Here is a 22671-nt window from a genome sequence, read left to right on the forward strand (position 1 = left end):
AGAGACTCCTCGTGACCCAACCCTGAGCCGCTTCCTCCTGACCTTGCCGTAGTCGATGACGGCCGGCCCGAACTCCTTCCTGGTCTCTGCGTTGTCAAACGTGCCTCGAGCTTTGCGGATCTGCACGAGCAGCGCCTGCCACTTGTTGAGATCTTCTCCCAGACGGCTGTAGATGTTCTCGGGCTGCATGTCCCACAGACACTGGTACTGGAGCCACACCTGAAGAGAAACAGCGTCAGTCCTGCGTCTGAACACGCTCGCTCGCTCGCTCTGAGAGAAGACCTTACCTTCACGTACTGCTCCACCTCAGACACGATCTCCTTCACTGCGTTATAAGCTTCCTCCAGCGCAGACGGACCATCAGGCATCCTGGTCAGAGCGTTCCTGTAGAACTTCTCCTCTTCTGATAACTCGTAGTGAACGCCCACCTGAGAGAAGAGCAAACCGTGAAGACAAAATACTTTTAGAAAAAACTGTTTTAAATGTTTTTGAACATGCAAGTAACCACCAGTAGATGACAGTAAACGACTGTTTTAATGAGCGAGTCATTAGTCACTCATTCAGGATCGAAACACTGCTGTGTTGCTCAGACACAAAACATTTCTGCTGTGGCTTTAATTGAAACTTTGGCAGCAAACTTGAGCAAAAACACTCAATATTATCTTACAAATTGGTAAGTTTGTGTCCATTTAACTCACAATAAAGCACCTTTTTTCCATGCTGATGACACGTTCACATGTGGATGGCGATTCATAAAAAAATGCCAAAAATCATCCTGATCCATCATCAACCTGTATACCTGACTAAATGGTTTTCTGGTCACAGAATGGTTTTCTTTCTGACGTAAATGTGATATTACGTAGATTTTGCTTACAAGCCGTTATACTGACATCTTTCAGTAGTTTAAACACTGATTGAGCGATTACTGCAGAATGATCATTTTTGGGTGAACTGTCCCTGAACCGAAGACGAACACAGACCTGATATCTCTGACTCTGGATTCTGGGTAGAGACAGGATGACCGTCTTCCACACAAACATCTCCTGGTAAAGCCTGTAGCGGCAGTCTTCGATCGGCGGGTTCAGATAGATCACCTGGTTAGTGATCCTCAGTTCATGGACCACATTCTGTTTGGAGGAAGAAGACGTTTGAGAGTGAAGTCACGAATCCTCAGTGCAGACAGACTCAGAGCTACAGGAGGACTTCTTGCCTTGATCTTGGGTTCTCCTCCGGGCTTGTGACTGACTTGAGGAGCCTCAGTGTCCATGTCCACATCAGCCCTGTCCTCCATCTGTCCCCGGAGAACCTGCGTCCAGGCTTTGAGACCCGCCTGCAGACGCACCCCGAGGATACGCTCGATCTACAGAGGAAACACATCACATCTGATCAAACACGGCTCTCCGGACAGACTCTGTGCCTCTGTCCAGCTGGACTCACCTCGATGTCCAGTTTATTGACCCAGATGGGCAGGTTGGAGTACGAGTGCAGGTTCAGGTCGTCCACAGCCTTCTGGATGCGGTTGAGGATCTCGGTGAACATCTTGTGCTCGTACATGCAGGTCTCCAGCGAGCGCACCTCCAGATCTATCTTCTCCTCGATCAGAAGAAGATCATCCACCTGAGAGTCAAACACACACCACAGTCACATCTCTCCTGACCCGACTCACACACACATCTACACCACCAACACAATCATGGACACACACAACACAGCAGCATTCAACATTTATTAAGGCTTGGAGTGTGTGTGTGTCTCTGTGTGTGTGTGTGTGTCTGTCTCTGTGTGTGTGTGTGTGTGTGTCTGCCTGTGTGTGTGTGTGTGTCTGTGTGTGTGAGTGTGTCTGTCTCTGTGTGTGTGTGTCTGTCTGTGTGTGTGTGTCTGTCTGTCTGTCTGTGTGTGTGTGTGTGTGTGTGTGTCTGTCTGTCTGTGTGTGTGTCTGTGTGTGTGTGAGTGTGTGTGTGTGAGTCTGTCTGTGTGTGTCTGTGTGTGTGTGTGTGTGTGTCTGTCTGTGTGAGTGTGAGTCTGTCTGTGTGTGTGTGTGTGTGTGTGTGTCTGTCTGTGTGTGTGTGAGTCTGTGCATGTCTGTGTGTGTGTCTGTCTGTGCATGTGTGTCTGTCTGTCTCTGTGTGTGTGTGAGAGTCTGTGTGTGTGTATGTGTGTCCAATCATCAAACTGTCTTGAGCTGCTGGACCTTTTCTTGGAAGTTGAAGACGGTTTCGGCCAGACGCTGGACGTACGGGTCGAGCTTGTAGGACTCCCAGACCAGCGAGATGCCCTCGGTGATGAGCGCCTGCACTTCCTTCTTCAGGCCGGCCACCAGCAGCGAGATGGACATCCTCTCCTCCACCTTCTCACAGGTGCGCTCGTAGGTGCGCACGCTCTCGATGAGCGAGATGGCGAAGGGGTACAGCTGGTTGGCCTGATGGGCTTTGTTGACGATGGCCAGCGGCACGCGGAAGCTCAGCCACTTCAGGTTGCGCACCTCTTTGGAGAGCGTGATGATCTCGGGCAGGAAGTTGACCTTGAGCTTGAGCAGGGTGCCGGTGCGTCCGCGGGCGCGTGTGTTCTCGATGGTGAAGATGCGGCCGGACACGCCCAGGTTACGCTGCTGGACCTTCCTCGCCCAGTCCTCGAAGATCTCCTGCGTGTTGAGCTTGGCACGGAAGCTGTCTCCGTCCTGCTTCAGCTTCAGACCCTCCACGTGGTTCTCCCAGCCCTTGCCCAGGACGTCTTCCACGCGCTTCATGTAGGCCGTCAGCTGCCGGTCGATCTGCTTGGCCCAGATGATGGAGCCGGAGACGGGAGGCAGGTCTCGCACGTGGCTCATCTTGCAGGACTGGCTCTGAGGATACTGCACCTTGAACTTGTCGTGCAGAGCCTCGATGTCGTCTTTGACGCGCTGGATGAGCTGCGTCTGGTACTCTCGGATGGCTCCGCGGATGTGCGGCCGCACGAACAGGGCGTTGAAGCGGGAGAAGATGCGGAACATCTCGTTGGCGTTCTTGGCGGTGCCCAGCTGGTCGCGCAGGCGTGCGGTGATGCGTGTCTCCACGCGGTCGATGCGCTCGTCGTAGCGCTTCATGGCCGCTTCCCAGGCCTCCACTCCCTCCTTCGACACGTCCAGTCCGTCCACTTCCTTCACGTTCTCGTAGGCCAGATTGACCTCCTCGATGGCGTTGACGTCTGCGGCATCCAAGAGCACCTCGGCCACCTTCATATCGTCGGGCTCCGCCGTCTTCCCCTGAGCATGCTGGGTAACGGCAGACACCTGGAGAGAGACATAGACTGCATTAGCTCTGTTCTGATTGGTCCGTCAGCAGACTCCAGGGTGTGTTATTGTAGATAACAGGTAAATATCACAGACTCATCCGGATCACTGCAGTCAGCTCTACACGCTCTGAAGCTTTCTGATTGGTTGGCTGATAATAAAATATTAGAACTCCATTCAATATTAGAGCATTGCGTTAGCAGCGCAAGGTTGTGGGTTCGATTCCCAGGGAACAATGTCAGGTAAAAACTGTTTCCACAAAGTTACTTTGGATAAAAGCATCTGCTAAATGCATGAATTTAATTTAATTTAAGTCATCCTGGTATCGCAGACTCTTTCACACAAACGCAAAAGGAAAAGCAGGTTTCCTGGTCAGGAATCATTAATCTCTGACTGGTCAACAACAGAACGGTCAGAAGCCGTCGGGTCACACCTGAGGTCGGAGCACTCGGACGATGACGGCTCTCAGCTGCTCGTGCTGTCGTCTGAAGCGTCTCATGTGGTCCAAGCGGGACTGGAGCTTCCTGTGCGCCGGACTGAGACGCCACACCATCTTCAGGTTCTCCTCCCTCTTCCTCTTCACGATGTCCCTCAGGAGCACCTGCAGCTTCTCGTACTCGTCCTCCCACGTCTGGAAGACCTCGAAACACGCCACCATCACCTGCGCAGGAAGCAAACAAGACTTCAGAAACCCTAATCTGCGATCTGGTTTGGTTCTGTGTGTTATTCTCAAGCCGAGGGGCGAGTACCTTCTCAAACTCCTCGTACGCTACATGCATGAGCTTGCGGGTGCCCAGCACTTTGAGCAGCTGAGAGCTCAGGTCTCTGGAGATGGCCTCCACCAGACGCAGCGCACGCTGGATGGGGTACTTGGTGTTTCGGATCTTGCGCAGGTGAGTGAAGATGGCCACCAGCGCCTGCCGGATCTTGTCCAGCTCAGTGGCCGACAGGAGATCGTTGAGAGGGAAGTCCTTCATCAGAGGGTTGTAGTCGTTCACCGTCTCCACAGCCTGCTTCAGACCTGAGAGAAACAGCAGAGCGGTCACAAGCGTGACGGAGCACAGCGTGAGATCTCCCTCGGACAGACGGCTCACCCGTGTCTGTGTCGAAGCTGACCGTGGCGTGGAAGCGTTTGCCGTGTTTGAGGATGTCGAGCGTCAGCAGCACCTCGGGACTCTCTCTCTTCTCCTGGATGCGGTTCAGAGCTCGCTCCAGGTTCAGCCAGAAGCTGATCTCCTGCAGAGCCGTTCCAGACGCCGGGTCTCGGTCCAGTTTAGTCACCTGAAACACACCGACACAATCCTGTAACCCTCATAGACTGTAGGCCTCACATATACACCAAAAACACTGCAGATGAGCTCGACACAGATCAGCATCAGGGATAACAAACTTAACTTTCTGACATTTAAAAATTCATTGAACCTTGAATGAAAACAGAAATAAGATAAGGTACACGTTTTGTTCAGCATCATATTTGCTGCTTCAGGCTTTTATGGATCATACAGGCTGATAACATGTAGAAAGAAACTGATCCGTTTTATTCAGAGATTAAAAAGAAGCAAAAATTGGTGTCAAAGCAGCATTAGAGTGTAACAGAAGAAGGTGATCTGAAGCACATCTCAAACCTTCTGTATCTCCCGGATCCAGCGGTTGACTCCGGACTGAAGCTGGTTCAGGAAGCTGGGATCCTCCACTTTATCTCCGAAGTCTGTGACCTTGGGCTTGTCTCCGCGCTCGTAGCACTGCTTGGCCACGTTGGTGATGATGGGGTGTATGAGCAGACTGATCTCGGGGATCTCGATGTTCTGCTGCAGGTGCAGTAAGCCCATCTCCAGCTCCGCGATCTTCTTCTCCACCGAAGGAGCCATCTTATCCCCATCCCTGCGCACACACACACACACACACACCGTGAGGACCGGCTCTCACCTGACTCTCTCTCTCTCTCTCGCTCGAGCGGACCTCACCTGTCAGCTTTACCAGACTCCCGGATGTAGGACTTGAAGTAGGGAGCCACAGCGTTGCTGATGAAGGAGTGCAGCGTCTCGTACGGAGAGTCTTCGCTCAGAGTCAGGACTCGCACCTGAGTGGAGATGGGTTTATCTGCATCGATCACAGCGGTCCGCTTGATCAGAGCCAGGCTGGAAGAGCACGGATATCATCAGAACACAACACCAGAACACAGAAACACACACACACACACACACACACAGTCATCAGCTTCACACACACACACACACACACACACACACATCAGCTCCTCACACACACAGTCATCAGGTCCACACACACACAGTCATCAGGTCCACACACACACACCTGTTTGATTTGAGCCCGTAGTGGATGTCGATGCTGATGCTGTAGGAAATGCACTCGCGCTCCTCCTCTCCTTCATCTCCAACATCCTCTGCAGAACAACACACAACCGTTAGTGATCAATCAGCTCACGTCTGACATGAAGAAAACATGAGCATGTGAAATAAATCAGCAGCATGTATAGACTAAATATACTGGCACTTCAAAATACAGTGATTAATTAATTACAAATTATTCCTCGTATTAACCAATGAATGCATTTTAAGAAATGTTTCTACATCAGCTGTTTAAATACACAGCAGCGCACTGAAGCGCTGTCCGTCTGACAGCAGGGGGCGCTGAGGGAGCCGTTGCCCCGGTAACACCGTAAACACTACAGCAGTGTTGCCAAGTCTGCAGTTTTCCCGCGGATCAGCGTCTTTAACACAGTTGTGTTCGCAGTAACCTGATGATATTTATCTCCTGGAACACGAATGGGAGGGATCTGTTGTGAGCACCTGGCAACCCTGAACAGGACTGAAGGACTGAAACGCGTTCGGACTCGTGTTTACTACGACACATCACTGAACACCTGAATTAGACTTAACAGGATATTTATTTTCAAACTTTTACATTATAATCTGAACTACAACATGCCCTAGATATGCCCTTTCCATTAAGCCTCTATTAGTTAATTCATTAATTAACACAAACTTCCAGAGAAAAATTATTACATTTAACATTTAATAACATTTTAATAAAATTTAAAGTTGTAACTGTATTCTTTAATGAAGATAACAGGAACAGTTGTATTTTTTAAACAAAGAATAAAAACTTCTGTAGCAAATGTAGCTATTGCTCATATCTAATGTTAATCCATTAACTAAGATTAACTAACGAGATCTTATTGTAATGTGTCAGCTATTGTTCTTTTTAATTATTTTGCACTTTAATCTGTTTGAAACATTTCCTTCATACATGTTTTGTGTATTTTCTTATTGTATTGGAACGTTCACTTGTGTTTGTTATAAGAAAAAAGCTATTAAACCCAACAGGTGTTACTGTATTATGACAACTATTGTAACTTATTTCAATACCGCGGTAATACCATGGTCCATGCTGAATCTGATACCGTCACATCCCGAATTCAGCATCCGCTTTTTGCGTTACTGCTGGAGTCTGAACACACACACACACACACACACACACCCGCGCGCGAGCACAGAGCGACGCAGTCTCGATCAGATGGCGTCGATCGTGACGTCACTGATCTGCAGTGCAGCAAACACGCCCTGAACGCGCATCAATCACTTATTAGTCACTTTCACCATCAGCCTCTTTACATCACCGTTTTTTAAATTAACATATGGTAAACTATAATTTTGACAGTTGACAGTAGCGCCTCAGACAGGGCGGGGCTACACAGACCCTGCGATGATTGATTGCAGTAAAATATCATTAGATCGATGACGGTCACAGCAAAACCGCGCCCAGATATCGAGATGCAGGTCATCCGAGCTTAATCACACGTGTGAGAGACTTTAACCCTTAATGTGTGTTTAATGCATGATCATGCCGTGCGACTTTTAACCTTTCAGCGCGTTCCGTTCCACCAGAATCGAGTGAATCTGAGGATCTGAGAGGAACTTTCTCATCTGCTCGAGCGCGCTCTTCTCCTCCAGCGCGCTCTCGAGAGAAGCGGGCGCGTCGCCGCCATCTTCCAGTAGCAGCGGCACGAGCTTTCGGATGTGTTTCTGCAGAACCGACGCGTCCGCTACCGTCTGTACAGCGGCAGAGACCTCCATCCCGCCGCCGCCGTCCTCTCCTCCGCCACCGTCAGACATTTCCCGCCGCAGCGAAGCGCAAAGAACCGATGATGGAGCTGTGAGAGAGACCCGTTGTATCACGGACTCCGACTCATCACCGGAATGACCAGCGCCCCGCGCGTCGCCGAACCTTATTGTTTCACGGAAGTCTGTGATATGTAGTTTTTCCACCGGCCGAACAAACGAGTGAAGGTGACACGAGAACTACAAATCCCAGAAAGCCGAGAAGCGTCACGCGCTCGCGCGTATCTACTGCAATACAACAAAGAAAAACCGTTTCTGCTGCAAATATACGAAAAAAAAACAAACAAACAATAAAATAAACAATGCATATGAAAATAAGGTTATGAGTGCCCGTTATAATATTAATCGCATATCAGCTGATGCTAGTGATACATGTGAATTTGTATTGTATTGACATAATAATTATTTTAAAATGTGTCAGACTGATTGAAAGTCTTTTTTATTTGTTTTATGTTTCTGGGTTATTTTTAATGTTTTTCATGTCCAAAAATTATTCAGACACCAAATATAATTTTCTATATATTTTGTTTACCAGTGTGTGTAGTTCATTTATTTAAGTGAGTATAGCAAAATAAAGAAAACTGACATTATACCCAAAGACAGTGGACTACTTAAGCATCGCTTGGTAAATGATCAACAAAGTATTGATTATTGTGTAAAAAAAAATCTCTGAAGTTTTGGTTGATTGTAATCCATTGCATACCTTTCTATCAAAGTTATCTGACGTTATCAATATTAATTTGTTCTGACAGTTCTGAGTTCTTCTTATAATTTATTACCATTATCTAAATTATAGCGAATAAACAGTGATAATGTGAGAAATGTTGAAAGTGTCTGAATACATTTGTTTTGACTGTATATTTAAACACTGAACACTATGCAGTGCTGTTCTACATTTGATTATTCGGGTTCTGTACCTGGACACCACTACACACTTGTAAAAAACTTAAACATTGTGGAAACTGCACAAATAAATAAACAGAACGAAGACACTGATTAACGGTACTGAGTCTGGACAGCACTGGACCTGAGCGACTGACGTCACGAGACACGCACCTGCCAGCCCGCGCGCGCACGTGTGAGTGTCAATCCCGCGCGCGCTCACAGATCTGTCACTCATGATGCCGCACAAGTCAAAGAAAGACAAGGTGACACTTAAGAAGTTCTTTGATGGATTAACTTTTATATTCGTAGATCATCTTTTAGTTAGATTAGCTCAATTAACAGTCTGTATCTTGTTCTGTCATAAATGTTCAGTCTGAGAGATCCAGCAGAAGGGGAAGCAAACAGCATGAAGATGATCAGGGCTCTGATAATGAGGTAAATATCGATTATTAGGATGAAAAGTGGTCAACTCTCAGATGATTTGACTTTGCAGCATCTCATGTTAGATTTTTTTTATTTATTTTACCAGTTTTAACAGTATTCAGCTAGACTTTATAAAGTGTTTATCTTAACTTCAGCAGGAATAAATCAGATGGAACCTGTTTATAGTGATTTATTATTCAAACATGGAAATGAATATTATTTATTATTAGCACAGCACAGGTCTATATATAAAATCTCTTTAATTTCAGTTGATTTGCTTTTAAATACCAGTTCATTTGATTGTATTACTATGTAAGTTTAAGGAGAATCAGTATTATAGTATTTCCAGAGTCATGCTGGTAAACAACAACATTTAACAGATCTGACCGAAGGAAACATGAACCGCAGAAGATCACACTACTGTCCAAACACTATTGAGTGTAAAACAGCCGGTCTCATTCTGCTGGGAATATAGCACAGATCCGTGGATAACTGATTCCTCCAGCAGGAAGTGGTGTGTGTAACAGGAAGCTGCTGTGTGTGACTCTGGTTTCAGAAGAAGAGTGTGTGCTCCAGGAAGCCTCCCAGTGCTCAGCTGCTGCGCTCCAAACACACGTCTGACCCCAGCGCTCTGAAGAAACATCGCAGACTGAGCACCTCGTGTTTCCCCGTCAGCCTCGAGCGAGAGCTGCTGCCGCTGGACACACTCTCAGGTGATTCAGAGAGAGCCACGGCCTCCTGACGAGCAAAGCCTCTAACGAGAGACACCAGCACATCACACAAACACACTGAAATATTATTCTAGTGTAAATCATCTGTTTTCTGTGTGAATCTGTGTTAAAGTGTAATGTATTTCTGTGATGCTCCGCTGTATTTTCAGCATCATTCCTCCAGTCTTCAGTGTCACATGATCTTCAGAAATCAGAATAATATGATGATTTACTGCTCAAGAAACATCTGATTATTATCAATAATTAAGTAATAATATAGTAATCAAGTATTTCTGATCTAATAAATGCAGGTTTGATGAGCAGAAGAGACTTCTTTAAAAGCCTCACTGCTGATCTCGACTGCATCAGATTTGTCCGTTCTAATCAGGCCTTATATTAAGAATTGATGCTCCAGTGGAGTCTGGTCTTTCTTTAATCAGCAGGATGCAGAGTCATGCATAATTTAGATCTCAGTGGATGCTCGTGCATCTCAATGACACGCTGTCTTCCAGATCATCTACTAGACACCCGCTGGGTTTGTGTCACACTTCTGTCAAAGCCTCGCTCTCTGACACTCATGAAAGCACTAGAAACATGCGCTCAATTCTTGAATCAATGAGTGAACTGAAAGTTAAGACCTAAACTAAGCAAGCCAATAATATAAGAATAAACGCTCTAAAATCATCATTTTATCAGAGTCAGAATCACTCAAGACAGACAAGGTTATCTTATTTCTTATTTGAAAGCATCCTGTTTGCCCTTACAGAATCCAGCACCAGATCAATGCCCCGCTGAACTGCATTCATAAATATTGACTTTGAATGGAAAGTAGTTTAGGATTAGTAGTTTGTGTGTGTTTGTCAGGATAAATGTTATAAATCCTTCAGCAGATGTCACAGGAGATCCTGTTATACAGCAACTGCAGAAACATCCTTCAGTTTAACAGCGACTCTATTGTCTTCTGTAGAGCCTATTTGAATCTTCAAAGCAGAATTTGAATTTTAAACATTAATAACACTATTATTTTCATGTTTATCTCTCTGAAGTCTCTGATCCAGCCCGCTGTGAACATCTCAGATTCTAATGTAAAACTGAAGGAAGGCTGTTTGCTTGTAGTTTTTATGACCTTTGGTGTGATTTGAAAAGGAGGCTGTGGATGAGAAGTGTTTTAGTAGTGGATCAGAAGAGCTCTGTGTGCTGCAGTGTGTTAGTGGTGGAGTTTAGATGCACAGGAAGATGTGAGGATTAGCTGCGTTCAGTGCCGGAGTGATTCAGACTCTTTGTGTTGTTCAGTGCCTCTCTGTTTGTTTTCTCAGGCTTCAGCAGGAGTCACACACACACACACACACACACACACACACAGAGTAATGAGGCGTGACAGCTTTAGATGTGTGCTGGAGGACCCGTAAGTCCCGCCTCCTCCTGGGCAGGAGACCAATAGGGTTCCACCTGCAGGGGCCTGCTGATGTCACTGCTCCTGTGTGCAGTGGACCAATGGGCTCGCAGCTCCTGATGACATCATCCAGCAGTCGGTTCCTCCAGCACACAGCTTCATTTTCTGCTCAGCTTTTGTGTTCAAATGGAGTCTGCTCTGGCGGTGTAGGAGCTTCTGTGTTTTATCTGCGGCGTGCGCTGACATGCAGCTCGTCTGAGGCAGGATGGTGGTAGACGCTCCTAATCCCAACGGGCCGTTCCCGCCGGTGGCTCTCATGCACTTCAGAGGTGAGTGATCTGTGTCTCACGCCGCTCGCTGATGGACTGTGAGGGTCACTCGCCTCGTTTCCTGACCGATCTGTGTGTTTGAGGCACTGCATGAGACCGAAGGCTGTAGTTAGCGTCTCCTGCCCATCCCCCCACCACTCCAGCAGTGATGTCACAGGAAGTGAGGTCAGAGCAGAAGGAAGGGTGTTGTGTTTGTGTGTTACACTGTTTAACAGCATTTCTCTCATTCTGAATGGCATACAATGGTCACACAAGTGACAGAGAGTAAACCCTGTGTGTGTGTGTGTGTGTGTGTGTGTGTGTGTGTGTGTGTGTGTGTGTGTGTGTGTGTGTGTGAGTGAGAGAGAGAGAGAGAGAGAGAGCTAGCGTGTATGTTTAATAGAGAGAGTGACAGTGTGTGTGTGTGTGAGAGAGAGAGAGAGAGCCAGCGTGTATGTGTAATAGAGAGAGTGACAGTGTGTGTGTGTGTGTGTGTGTGTGTGTGTTTGTGTGTGTTTGTGAGAGAGAGAGAGAGAGAGAGAGAGAGAGAGAGAGAGAGAGCCAGCGTGTATGTGTAATAGAGAGAGTGACAGTGTGTGTGTGTGTGTGTGTGTGTGAGAGAGAGAGAGAGAGCCAGCGTGTATGTGTAATAGAGAGAGTGACAGTGTGTGTGTGTGTGTGTGAAAGAGAGACAAAGAGTGTATGTGAGTGTGTGAGAGAGAGAGCAAGATGTGTGTGTGTGTGTGTGTGTGTGAGAGAGAGAGAGTGTGTGTGTGTGTATAATGACATGGGTATGACACAGGTATTACAAGGAGAGGGTGACTTATGAGGACATAACCCATGTCCCCATTTTTCAAAACACTTATAAATCATACAGAATGAGTTTTTTTGAGAAAGTAAAAATGCACAAAGTTTCCTGTGAGGGTTAGGGTTAGGTGTAGGGTTGGTGAAGGGCCATAGAATATACAGTTTCTACAGAATAAACACCATTACACCTATGGGATGAACACACTTTACACAAAAACAAACGTGTGTGTGTGAGTGTGTGTGTGTGAGCGATAACCAATATCTCTTTAAATTTGAAAACCGATAACCAATATATTGGTTGATAAATCAAAATCGCGATTTTTATTTCATTTTGAACACCTGATCACAGAAAGAGTCTCACTGTTACCTGTCTGAAATACTACAACATAAATCAAACATATACAGTACAGCAGATTAGTTTGAACCAGTGCAAGTTTCCGATCATATTTCAAGTTATTAAAAAAGCATCATGGAGCACACTGTGCATCTAAAGTGTCTCAGAAGGAAATATTATCTATTATTATTATTTAGCGGTTTTCATATATCTGCCAAATTTTCTTATAGGGCTAATAACGATAACAGTAAAAATGAACTTTCATCGGCCCAAACCGATATGGTGGCTGATATAATGTTTATATGGTACTTTACATGGTTTGAAAGGTTCAGAAGTGATTTTATGAGTCAGTCGGAGAGCGATGCTTTTATCCACGTGTCAGAGGCTTTACGGATTCATATGAACTACAGCTGAAGTCGACTTTAACCAGATATCGGTTAGTCCCTTCAGTGTGTGTGTAAACGTGACGCTTCTCTTTACCGATGCTCTGTGTGTTTCACGTGCGCTCATGTAAACATGTAATAACGCTGCTGGCGTTTGGTTCGGATCAGATAACACTCTCGTGTGCGGAGCATGTGCCATTACTGAAATCATAATCACACCAGACAGGAACCGCTCTGAAAGATTTGAGAAGAATGTGGAAAGAGCTCATAAGAGAGTTACTATCGGTGTTTAAACAGGATATTGTGTGTGTGTGTGTGTGTGTGTGACGTGATTAGACCTGTATTATAACATCAGTCCAGCTCAGATCAGCTCGGCCTGAGAATGTCTAGTCTAGATTTTGATCTCAAACCATTTTAATGTTGGGAAAGGGACTGGTTAACCTCACACAAGAAACCTTTATCACAGTTAATAAGCACCTGTGGGCTTCTGTGTATCACATGCACTGAGCTCATCATCCTCATCATCTTCATCATCCTCATCCTGGTCTGATGGTGTCTTCCAGATGTGGCTCCGGCCGAGCAGGAGAAGCTCTTCATCCAGAAGCTGCGTCAGTGCTGCGTTCTGTTCGACTTCCTGTGTGATCCGCTCAGTGACCTGAAATGGAAGGAGGTGAAGCGGGCGGCGCTGAGCGAGATGGTGGAGTACATCAACCACAACCGCAGTGTGATCACGGAGCCCATCTACCCAGAGGTGGTGCACATGGTGAGTCCCTCATGATCTTCTCACTCTTCACTGACACGGACTTCACATGCTCTTCACACGCATGACCCATGTGAGATGCTGTTCAGGGTCAGGGAGCTGATGTTGTGTCTGTGTTGTAGTTTGCGGTGAACATGTTCAGGGCTCTTCCGCCCTCATCGAACCCCACGGGAGCAGAGTTTGACCCGGAGGAGGATGAACCGACTCTGGAAGCAGCGTGGCCTCATCTACAGGTGCTTCCTGACACCGTTCACATCGTATCTGACCGCTTCTGTCCAGTGCACAACCAGTGATGAGCTGCTACACGGCCGGCCACACATTAGGAATAATTACTCAGAAACTGCATTTATTCAATCACAAATACAGTAAAAATAGTGATATCTTTTTCCAGTGTAAATCATCTGTGTTCTGTGTGAATCTGTGTTAAAGTGTAATGTATTTCTGTGATGCTCCGCTGTATTTTCAGCATCATTCCTCCAGTCTTCAGTGTCACATGATCTTCAGAAATCAGAATAATATGATGATTTACTGCTCAAGAAACATTTCTGATTATTATCAGTGTTAAACACAGCAGCACAATATTTCTGTGGAAACTGTGACACACTTCCATTCAAGAGTCAGGCGTAAAGACGAAAAATCTTGAATGTTGTTTTGACTTTTTATTCAAATGTTGTTGTTTTTTTGTTATTTAATACTTTATTCATTAAGGATGCGTTAAATTGATCCAAAGTGAGAGTAAAGACATTTAGAATGTTGCAAAAGATTTCTATTTCAAATAAATGCTGTTCTTCTTTATGTTTCTATTCATCTGTGAATCCTGAAAAATATCAGTATCCTCATATATAAATATAATATCTCTCTGTTTCTCAAAGCTGGTGTACGAGTTTTTCCTGCGGTTTCTAGAGTCGCCTGACTTTCAGCCGAATATCGCAAAGAAATACATTGACCAGAAGTTTGTGATGCAGGTATGCAGATATTTCCCTTCACTGTATAGAAGCTGAAGTCTCAGTTTGAGTTCAGACGTGTGAGAGACTGCTTCTGAACTGATTTCAGCTTCTGGAGCTGTTCGACAGTGAAGATCCACGAGAGAGAGATTTCCTGAAAACCACCCTGCACCGAATATACGGGAAGTTTCTCGGGCTGCGCGCGTACATTAGAAAGCAAATTAATAACATATTTTACAGGTGAGCAGTGCCTTCATGCTCGGTGTTAGTGGTCTGATAACACAGTCTTCTCTGGAAGAAGGTTCAGGTTTGTGTGTAAGTGTCTCTTTGTGTGTGTTTGCAGGTTTATTTACGAGACGGAGCATCACAACGGAATCGCAGAGTTACTGGAGATCCTGGGCAGGTAAAACATCAGCTGTCCCGGTGCATGCTGGGAAATCTTCTGGTCTCTGACAGCTGTGTTTCTTCTGTCCGACAGCATCATCAATGGCTTTGCTTTACCATTAAAAGAGGAGCACAAGATCTTCCTGCTGAAGGTGTTACTGCCGCTGCACAAAGTGAAGTCTCTGAGCGTCTATCACCCGCAGGTCAGTCCACGCTCCGCTCATTACACACCGGTCACTCACACTGACCAGCGCTTAACACCGTCTCGTCTCGCTCCAGCTGGCCTACTGTGTGGTTCAGTTCCTGGAGAAGGACAGCACGCTCACTGAACCGGTAAGACCACACACGCTCAGACAGCATTCAGTGCATTATGGGATTGATGCGACCCATGAGGCTTTGCTGCCGCTGTGCAGGTGGTCATGGCTCTCCTCAAATACTGGCCCAAGACTCACAGTCCGAAGGAGGTGATGTTCCTCAACGAGCTGGAGGAGATCCTGGACGTGATCGAGCCGTCCGAGTTCGTGAAGGTCATGGAGCCGCTCTTCCGTCAGCTGGCCAAGTGTGTGTCCAGTCCTCACTTCCAGGTGACCAGAGCTGGACTGACTTTCTTCTGTTGCACACAAAAGAAGATATTTTGAAGAATATTAATCAGTTTGACTTCATTCATCATGATATATTATTCAGTTTAAATGTAACTTGTATATGAGAACATGAAGACAGAGTTTGTATTTTTAGGTGAACTGTCCCTTTAATGCACTCCATGTTATTAATAAGAAGGAATGGGATGTCATGTGATTTGGAGTCAGACTAGTGTTTGTGAGTGTAGATCTGACGTGACGTGTGTTTCTGACAGGTGGCCGAGAGAGCGCTTTATTACTGGAATAACGAGTACATCATGAGTCTCATCAGTGACAACGCAGCCAAGATCTTACCCATCATGTTCCCGGCGCTTTACCGTAACTCCAAGAGCCACTGGAACAAGTGAGAGTCCCGTTTCCTTCTGTTAGGATGCTCCGAGCTCGATGTGTCTGTGAGGGTTTCTCCATCACTCTTCCTCTCTCTTCTGCAGGACCATTCACGGCTTGATCTATAACGCACTCAAGCTCTTCATGGAGATGAACCAGAAGCTGTTTGACGACTGCACACAACAGTTCAGAGCCGAGAAGAACAAGTGAGTTGAGCCTCAAACCCAGCGTAGTTTCAGGTGAGATGAGTTCAAACCCTGACGCTTCTGCTTCCAGAGAGAAGGCCAAGCTGAAGGAGAGAGAGGAGGCCTGGATGAAGATCGAGAATCTGGCCAGATCTAACCCACAGGTGTGTTCCTCTCCAACACAAGGTTTCCACTGACCTCTGTCTGCTTCAGTCTGTCTCTTCTGACTCTCTGTAACGCTCATGTCTCTGTTTCTGTCACTCTCTGCTCCACTAGTTCACTTTGTGTGTTGATCCGTCTGCACTAAACAGTCCTGTAGAAATGGAGACTGATGGTCCCTTTATAGAAGATGTTCAGATGTTAAAAAAGACAGTGCAGGCCAGAGCCATTCAGGTAATTCAGAGATCTGAGCAGAGCTTCATCATCATCATCATCATCATCATCATGTGTGGCCATATGGAGAAGCACGACCCACGTTTCTTCTAAATCCCCGGCTGAACGAGTGTTTGTGGGCCACTAGAGGATCCATTCACTGTCTCATCAGACGAGTCTAATCAACCACAATCCACAAACTTCCTCGGCTTCATGTTTTTATTAAAGTGCTGTGGATGAATCGATACTTATTTTGTTGAGAGGGGTGAAAACAACAGTTATCACCTGAGATTCAGAGCTCGATTACAGGAAGAAATTACTCTGGAAAGATGATTTCACAAACCAATATATATATAAACCCTTCCCATAACTCTCTTCCCCATGTCTGTAACCCAAGATTCAACAATCTGCGCAATATCTGTGGCATTGAAACAGACAGGGCCTTAAAAACCAACTAACCAAACCAAAACTTTAACAACCAGAATCTAATCGGATGTTAAGAAATATTTAATATTTAATGACTTGCTTTGGGAAAAAACTGAACAAGTGCTTTTTGTCATTTTTTTAAATCAACATCATCTTTCTGAAGTCTTTTGGTCATTTTGACCCCTCTGTATATTGACGGATATACATCTGTGCCATTTAATATTTTGTTATTTATGTATTTCATTCAGTAGAAGAAGGTCAAAAATGAAACGTTTAGATGGAAACGTCCAGTTCAGTTGACACTGAATGACCCGTACATGTTATAACAACAGAGAGGATTCTGGGAGAGTGATGATGGTCAGTGTGTGTGTGTGTGTGTGTGTGTGTGTGTGTGTGTGTGTGTGTGTGCAGGTGGCGAGGGAGCAGAGGAAGGAGCGGCCACTCGTCAGACGTAAATCAGATCTTCCTCAGGACTCCTTCACCACCAAAGCTCTGGAGACGCACCGGCGCGCTGAAGACATGCTAACTAGCCACGACGGCCGCTAGCTGACGCCGCTCACGCTCAGGGAGGATCCAGCTCTTCTGGACTCTTCTGTGGCTGGTTCCTCTCCATCGGTCCGGCCGAGAACACACTCTCCAGCGCCAGCGCAGAGCTTTCTTTGCGTTCAGATCTGTGTTTGTTTTCAGGGACGGTTGCCAGTGCCAAGACTGTGATGTTGATTAGCTTCCAGAGTTTTATTTGTGTGTTAACTGCTTCAGCTAAAGCACGTCTGTCACGTGTTCTCTCTGTGTGTCGCTCAGATCAGACTCTAGTTAGTTCACTTCTGTGCCATGATGAACTCTAACCGTTTAGTTGAACGTTGTTTCTCTGGCAGAATCTGCCGCTCATTGTGCTGTTTCTCTGGTTCAAACAATGGTACGGTTTCTCCATCAGATCCTGAAACATTCCCGGATCAGTTGTTACAGCAGAGCTCTGGGATCCGTCGGGAAGCTCTTCTGATCTCCAGACTGTGACTCAAACACGTCCAGAAGGATCTCAGTGCCTTCAGCGTCTGTGTCTCCGCCGAGAGCCTTCGGTCCAAACACAGCGGTGTGACGCCGACGCTCCGATTGTTCCTCTACATCCGGATCTTTCCTCTTTACTGAACTACCTAGAAGCACTTCCTGAAAACTTGAAAACTCTACAGTGTGTGTGTGTGTGTGAGAGAGAGAGAGTGTGTGTGTGTGTGAGTGTGTCTGTGTGAGTGTGTCTGTGTGAGTGTGAGTGTGTGTGTGTGTGTGTGTGTGTCTGTATCAGTCTGTCTGTGTGTGTGTATCAGTCTGTCTGTGTGTCTGTGTGAGTGTGTCTGTGTGTGTGTGTGTGTGTGTGAGAGTGTGTGTGTGTGTGTGTGTGTGTGTGTGTGTGTGTGTGTGTGTGTGTGTGTGTATCAGTCACATGCTGACAGTCATTACTGTACCGTTGTTTGAACTCCTGTATGTTTACTCGCTGAATATTATCCATTTCTTTTCTCTTATAATAATTCCTCGAGTATGTGAGTAATATAAATGTCGATGTATAAAACCGTTTTGTCTCAGCTTCTTTTCCAAACACACTCACACACACACTCCAGATGAAGAGTTTAGATGTTCGATGTGTGTTGCTGTTGATTGAATGAGAAGAGCAGAATTATTTCAGATTATATTTCTATAGTCTGAACATCATGGTAAGTGTCCTTCACATGTTCTCTCTTGGGTTAGAACACACGAGCATCTCACACACTTCTACGGTTGACTCGTATGTGAATGTGTTTGTGCTTTTACAAATCAAGTAGTTTATATTTAGTCTATTAAAAACAAAACATGTACAGAATAAAGGAATGTGCTTGAACTTTTTAATTTCTGAGGAGCTAATAAACATTTTCTATCCATTTGTGAAATCCTGACATCGCTGCACATTTTCTTCATTAGCTTTTATTTGAGTCTTTACTGAAGTTCAGTGTTGTACGGACCTAGAGAACAATAAAGAGATGGTGTGGATTGATATTTGAATCTTTAGTGTCTCGTGTTCAGTGATTATTCAGTGTTTGAGCTTCCATACAAACAGAGGAACATCTGCATGAAGAGCAGAAGAGCTGTGGATTCAGATCAGTGTGTGATTTTAAACCTGAATTTATCAGTTGATCTGTTTATTTTATACTTATTTTTGCATGATCTCCAGTTAACATTAGCATGCATGTGTTAGTTCAGTAGTCCAGACCTGTTTTGAGCACAGAGGACTGGATCTGCTCACGATGAACCCTGATCTCAGCTCAAGACTCGGTCCTCCTTCTCTCTCCCTCGTGGTGATCAAACCTGGGTCTCTTTCTTCTGTTCAACACAAGAGAAGACATTTCGACGAATGTTGGGATCCAAAGAGTTGCACAGATGGTCCCCACTGCCCTTTTGTGTTCACCAGATGAAAGAAATACATACAGGTTTGTTTTGATGAGTACCGAATTTCCATTTTTGGGTGAACTGTCTCTTTAATCAGTCTCTTTTTTGGACATTAATTGAAGAGATTTATTACAGATGTGTTGTTTTCTGTCAGATCTGGACTGAATCTAATGCCTGAAATGACGGATGTGTTTAACTTCAGTGAAATCCGTTCAGCTTCCACGTGTCTGATGGATCACTTCCTGTCTCATCTGAGCACTTCCTGTCTCATCATTAGATCCCTTCATCTGCTGCCTTCAGACACATTAAAACAGCACAATAACGCTGCTGACAGATGACTCCAAATAAAACACTAAATCAAGCCACAAATAAATACAAAAACCTCCAAAACAACACAAAGGTCTATTTATTTTGTTGGAAATCATACATAATTGTATGCTAAATGTCACTAGAAGAATTATAATATTAAAGCGGTCATGACTAGGGTTCATTATTATTTTAATATGTTTATTGATGTTCACTTGTAATATTAAAGGGATAGTTCACACAAATATGTAGTAGAACATGGTTTGGAGCTTGATTAAATCACACAGTTTAGCTGCAGGATCTTTTAATGCTATAAAAAACACTAATATGTCAAAAGCTCAATGAAAACTTGAGTTCTGCCGTGAATTAAATACACCTAATTTTTAGCATTCTTATCAAACTTTAAATAATCAAAGATTATATTTAAAAACCTATATCTGTATATCTACATGAGAAAGAGAGGAAAGTAAAAACCAAATATTTTCCCACTTAAGATCACCAATAATCCATAACTTCCTACAAGTCATTACAGTTTACTGCTAGTTTACTAGTTTTGATGGAAAGCTCATGCCAGTGCTAACAGAAAACTAGCTGTTAAAGGGGTCATGTGATGCGATTTCAGTTGTCCCTTTCTCTTTGGAGTGTAACAAGCTTGTGGTGCATGAAGAAGATCTGTAAAGTTACAAAGACTAAAGTCTCAGATCCAAAGAGATATTCTTTATAAAGTTAAGACTTGTCCGCTCCCTCCTGAAACACCTGGTTTAGACACGCCCTAACATCTCTACATCACTGTGTGGGAAGATTTGCATAACTCCGCCCAGATGTTCACACAAAGAAAGAATGCGTAACTTTTATTCTCGCTGTAGTATTGTTTATGCCATGGTGTTGTGGTTAAGTTCACACCAGGACAGATGCAGTAAAGCATCACACAGACTCGTACAGACGAGTGTTTCTCTGACCTCATGACGTGTCTGTGGAGGAAATGCTTTAGATGCGCTCGTTTTAATGAGTCATGGATTAGTTACCCATGATCCTCTGGTTCCTCCCACACGCTCGTCTCGGAGCCGTAAGTGGGTCACGTTTGGTCACCTCAGGTTCGAGCTTCAGACGTTACTGGAGAAAAACTCATTCACACATTTTTCTGATCAGTTCTGCTCATCCCTGTTTCTTCTGCATCCTCAGCAGGGCTTTTATAATAAACTAAAACCATAAAAAAATATTTGTTATTTGAAAAAATATAGACTTTAATTGAAATAAAATATTTAAAACTTATCAGCTAATGGTCAAGGCAGCATGACATCTGATTAAAACTATAACATCGTCTCGATGAAATGGAAATGAATGTCAAAGAAATTCCCTTGCTCATAATTAGTTGTTTTTAACTGGAAATGTTTTTCAAGACACATTTTATCTTCTTCTGAATTGCACTTTAGGATTTGCTCTTCCTGTCGTTCTGATTTAAATGTCTGTGTGTGGTTCTTCAGCTCTCGGTCGTGTTCCTGTCGTTCTGTCGCAGACGCATGCAGTGACCGCTTCAGAGCAATGTTTCGGATCTCTCCAAAGATCCCAGGGCAGACTGTGTCCTCAGTGGGAAAGAGAAGAGAAGCTGACCGTGTGTGTGTGCCTGGATCTGAGCCGTGACCCCGGGCTCCAGAGGTCGTCTGTGACGGATGATCGTGTCATCACGAGGTCGTTGTGTTCTCTGAAGATGAACAGCACAGGCAGATCAGCACTTAATGAAGCGTGACCTCTGACCTCTGACGTCCAGCAATTGTTCAAAGAGGCTAACCGGATCACAGGCCGCTGCCAAACACTTCGTTAGTGAAGAGAAGGGCTTTCTCCCTCCGGCTGGGAAATATTCGCCTCGGCCAAAACATCAAACAGTGTTCACTTCTGAAGAAAGGGTTGCATGGATAATTCAATCATTTCACTGAAGCGGAGCACTGGTTTACAGGCAAGAAAACAGCAGGTTCGTTTCTGTCCTTCATGCATTCTTATGAAGTCACCGGGGAAAACACTTTTTAGTCGACTGAGAGGAACATTTTAGAAATGTAATTTCACACTTTAATTGAAGGCCCTTCTGTAACACATGACAGAGAGAGAGACGCCACATTCTCTGTCTCGGGGAGTAACTCTTCCTTCTGTGACTCTGAACACTAGGAATCTGTGATTTATCTTTTTAATTTCATTTCTACTGGTGAAGAAAGAGAATACATCAGAGAGAAAGAAACCAGTTTCTATTTTTTAGTCTTTCCTTGTTCTATTCTTCAAAGATGTGCACTGAAGAACATTTGGTGAAGACACAGACTCCTGAGAGTGAACACATCTACAGCACATTTTCTTTTTCAGGTGAACTACTTCTTTAAAGTCTAGTGAGTTGTGCAGACATTATAGAAACCCTCATTTATTATCAGTTAAACATTTGTCTGGTCATGTGATCTCCTTGAGATGAGATTCAAAACTTTCTTTCCAAAAGCTCAATTTCTATTTCCTTGTATGAGATGCTTTAACGGGAAAAATGATTGAGGTCACTTTCAAAGTTGTAAAGTCCAGTATTTCTAGAAGGGAGGCGATGATCTGCTGTTTTAACGTCACATCAACGTCATCTTTTCATTTAGTTTTCATAAAGCAGGCTTCTGTTAGCAGAGCTCGTCCTCAGATAGATGATGTTTAATAATGTGGAAGCGCTGCTGACGCCAGAGCACGGCTTTAGCGCTCATGCTAATACTCATTAGAGAAGTGCATGATGGGAGTAAAATGCTAAAAGGCTGAAGTGGTTCCCTGGCAGCGCTGGTCACAAACCCTGAATATAAAGCGCTGCGAGATCTTCCAGAGATCTGTACTACACTGATACACCAGTCTCTTCTGCTAATGATGGAGTATTAACAAAACTAATAGAGATTTCACACATAATGGATTGATGGACAGACGTCATGATCTGTGTGTGTGTGTGTGTGTGAGAGAGTGTGTGTGTGTGTGTGTGTGAGAGAGTGTGTGTGTGAGAGAGAGTGTGTGTGTGTGTGTGTGTGTGAGAGAGAGTGTGTGTGTGTGTGTGTATGAGAGTGTGTGTGTGTGTACTTGTTTTTCTATTCTGGTGGGGACTTAAACCTGAATACACACAGACTCATGGGGACTTGTGTCACGGTGGGGACCTAAATTGAGGTCCCCACGGGTAAACAAGCTAATAAATTACACAGAATGAAGTTTCTTGAAAATCTAAAAATGCAGAAAGTTTCCTGTGAGGGTTAGGGTTAGGTGTAGGAT

At 44.8% G+C, this 22671-nt stretch overlaps 2 protein-coding genes across 4 annotated transcripts in view; one reads left to right on the top strand and one right to left on the bottom strand.

Annotated features, from left to right (window-relative positions):
• Nucleotides 1-7455, bottom strand: part of LOC113098458 (cytoplasmic dynein 1 heavy chain 1-like) — a 34236-nt gene extending 26781 nt beyond the window's left edge. Inside the window, 13 exon segments of the mRNA XM_026263548.1 lie at nt 43-219; nt 288-428; nt 981-1127; nt 1211-1360; nt 1438-1617; nt 2192-3268; nt 3702-3929; nt 4018-4289; nt 4363-4549; nt 4894-5149; nt 5233-5406; nt 5585-5672; nt 7152-7455. Of these exon segments, the coding sequence (XP_026119333.1) occupies nt 43-219; nt 288-428; nt 981-1127; nt 1211-1360; nt 1438-1617; nt 2192-3268; nt 3702-3929; nt 4018-4289; nt 4363-4549; nt 4894-5149; nt 5233-5406; nt 5585-5672; nt 7152-7404 (3330 nt within the window). The 5' untranslated portion in view covers nt 7405-7455.
• Nucleotides 7456-10926: 3471 nt separating this feature from the next.
• ppp2r5ca (protein phosphatase 2, regulatory subunit B', gamma a) lies at nt 10927-17985 on the top strand. 3 transcript variants are annotated; one of them, XM_026263566.1, is made up of 14 exons: nt 10927-11150; nt 13217-13416; nt 13536-13646; nt 14286-14378; nt 14467-14597; nt 14701-14760; nt 14836-14944; nt 15021-15074; nt 15155-15325; nt 15595-15722; nt 15811-15912; nt 15983-16055; nt 16168-16284; nt 17101-17983. In XM_026263566.1, the coding sequence occupies exons 1-14, from the start codon at nt 11087-11089 to the stop codon at nt 17233-17235; spliced, it is 1548 nt and encodes a 515-aa protein (XP_026119351.1). In that variant the 5' UTR covers nt 10927-11086; the 3' UTR covers nt 17236-17983. The 3 variants fall into 3 exon arrangements, with proteins under 3 accessions (XP_026119351.1, XP_026119352.1, XP_026119353.1); XM_026263568.1 differs by lacking the exon at nt 10927-11150 and adding an exon at nt 11168-11315 and having other exon boundaries at nt 17101-17985; XM_026263567.1 differs by lacking the exon at nt 16168-16284 and having other exon boundaries at nt 17101-17982.
• Nucleotides 17986-22671: the final 4686 nt, after the last annotated feature.

The sequence above is a fragment of the Carassius auratus genome, unplaced genomic scaffold (assembly GCF_003368295.1).
Source record: "Carassius auratus strain Wakin unplaced genomic scaffold, ASM336829v1 scaf_tig00216561, whole genome shotgun sequence".
Lineage (NCBI taxonomy): Eukaryota > Metazoa > Chordata > Actinopteri > Cypriniformes > Cyprinidae > Carassius > Carassius auratus.

What these genes read in the sequence shown, in the direction of transcription:
- ppp2r5ca (XM_026263566.1), top strand. Translation starts at nt 11,087, where the DNA reads ATGGTGGTAGACGCTCCTAATCCCAACGGGCCGTTCCCGCCGGTGGCT. An exon ending in ACCCAGAGGTGGTGCACATG is followed by an intron (nt 13,417 to 13,535) that starts GTGAGTCCCTCA and finishes TCTGTGTTGTAG; the next exon opens with TTTGCGGTGAACATGTTCAG. An exon ending in TGAGCGTCTATCACCCGCAG is followed by an intron (nt 14,945 to 15,020) that starts GTCAGTCCACGC and finishes GTCTCGCTCCAG; the next exon opens with CTGGCCTACTGTGTGGTTCA.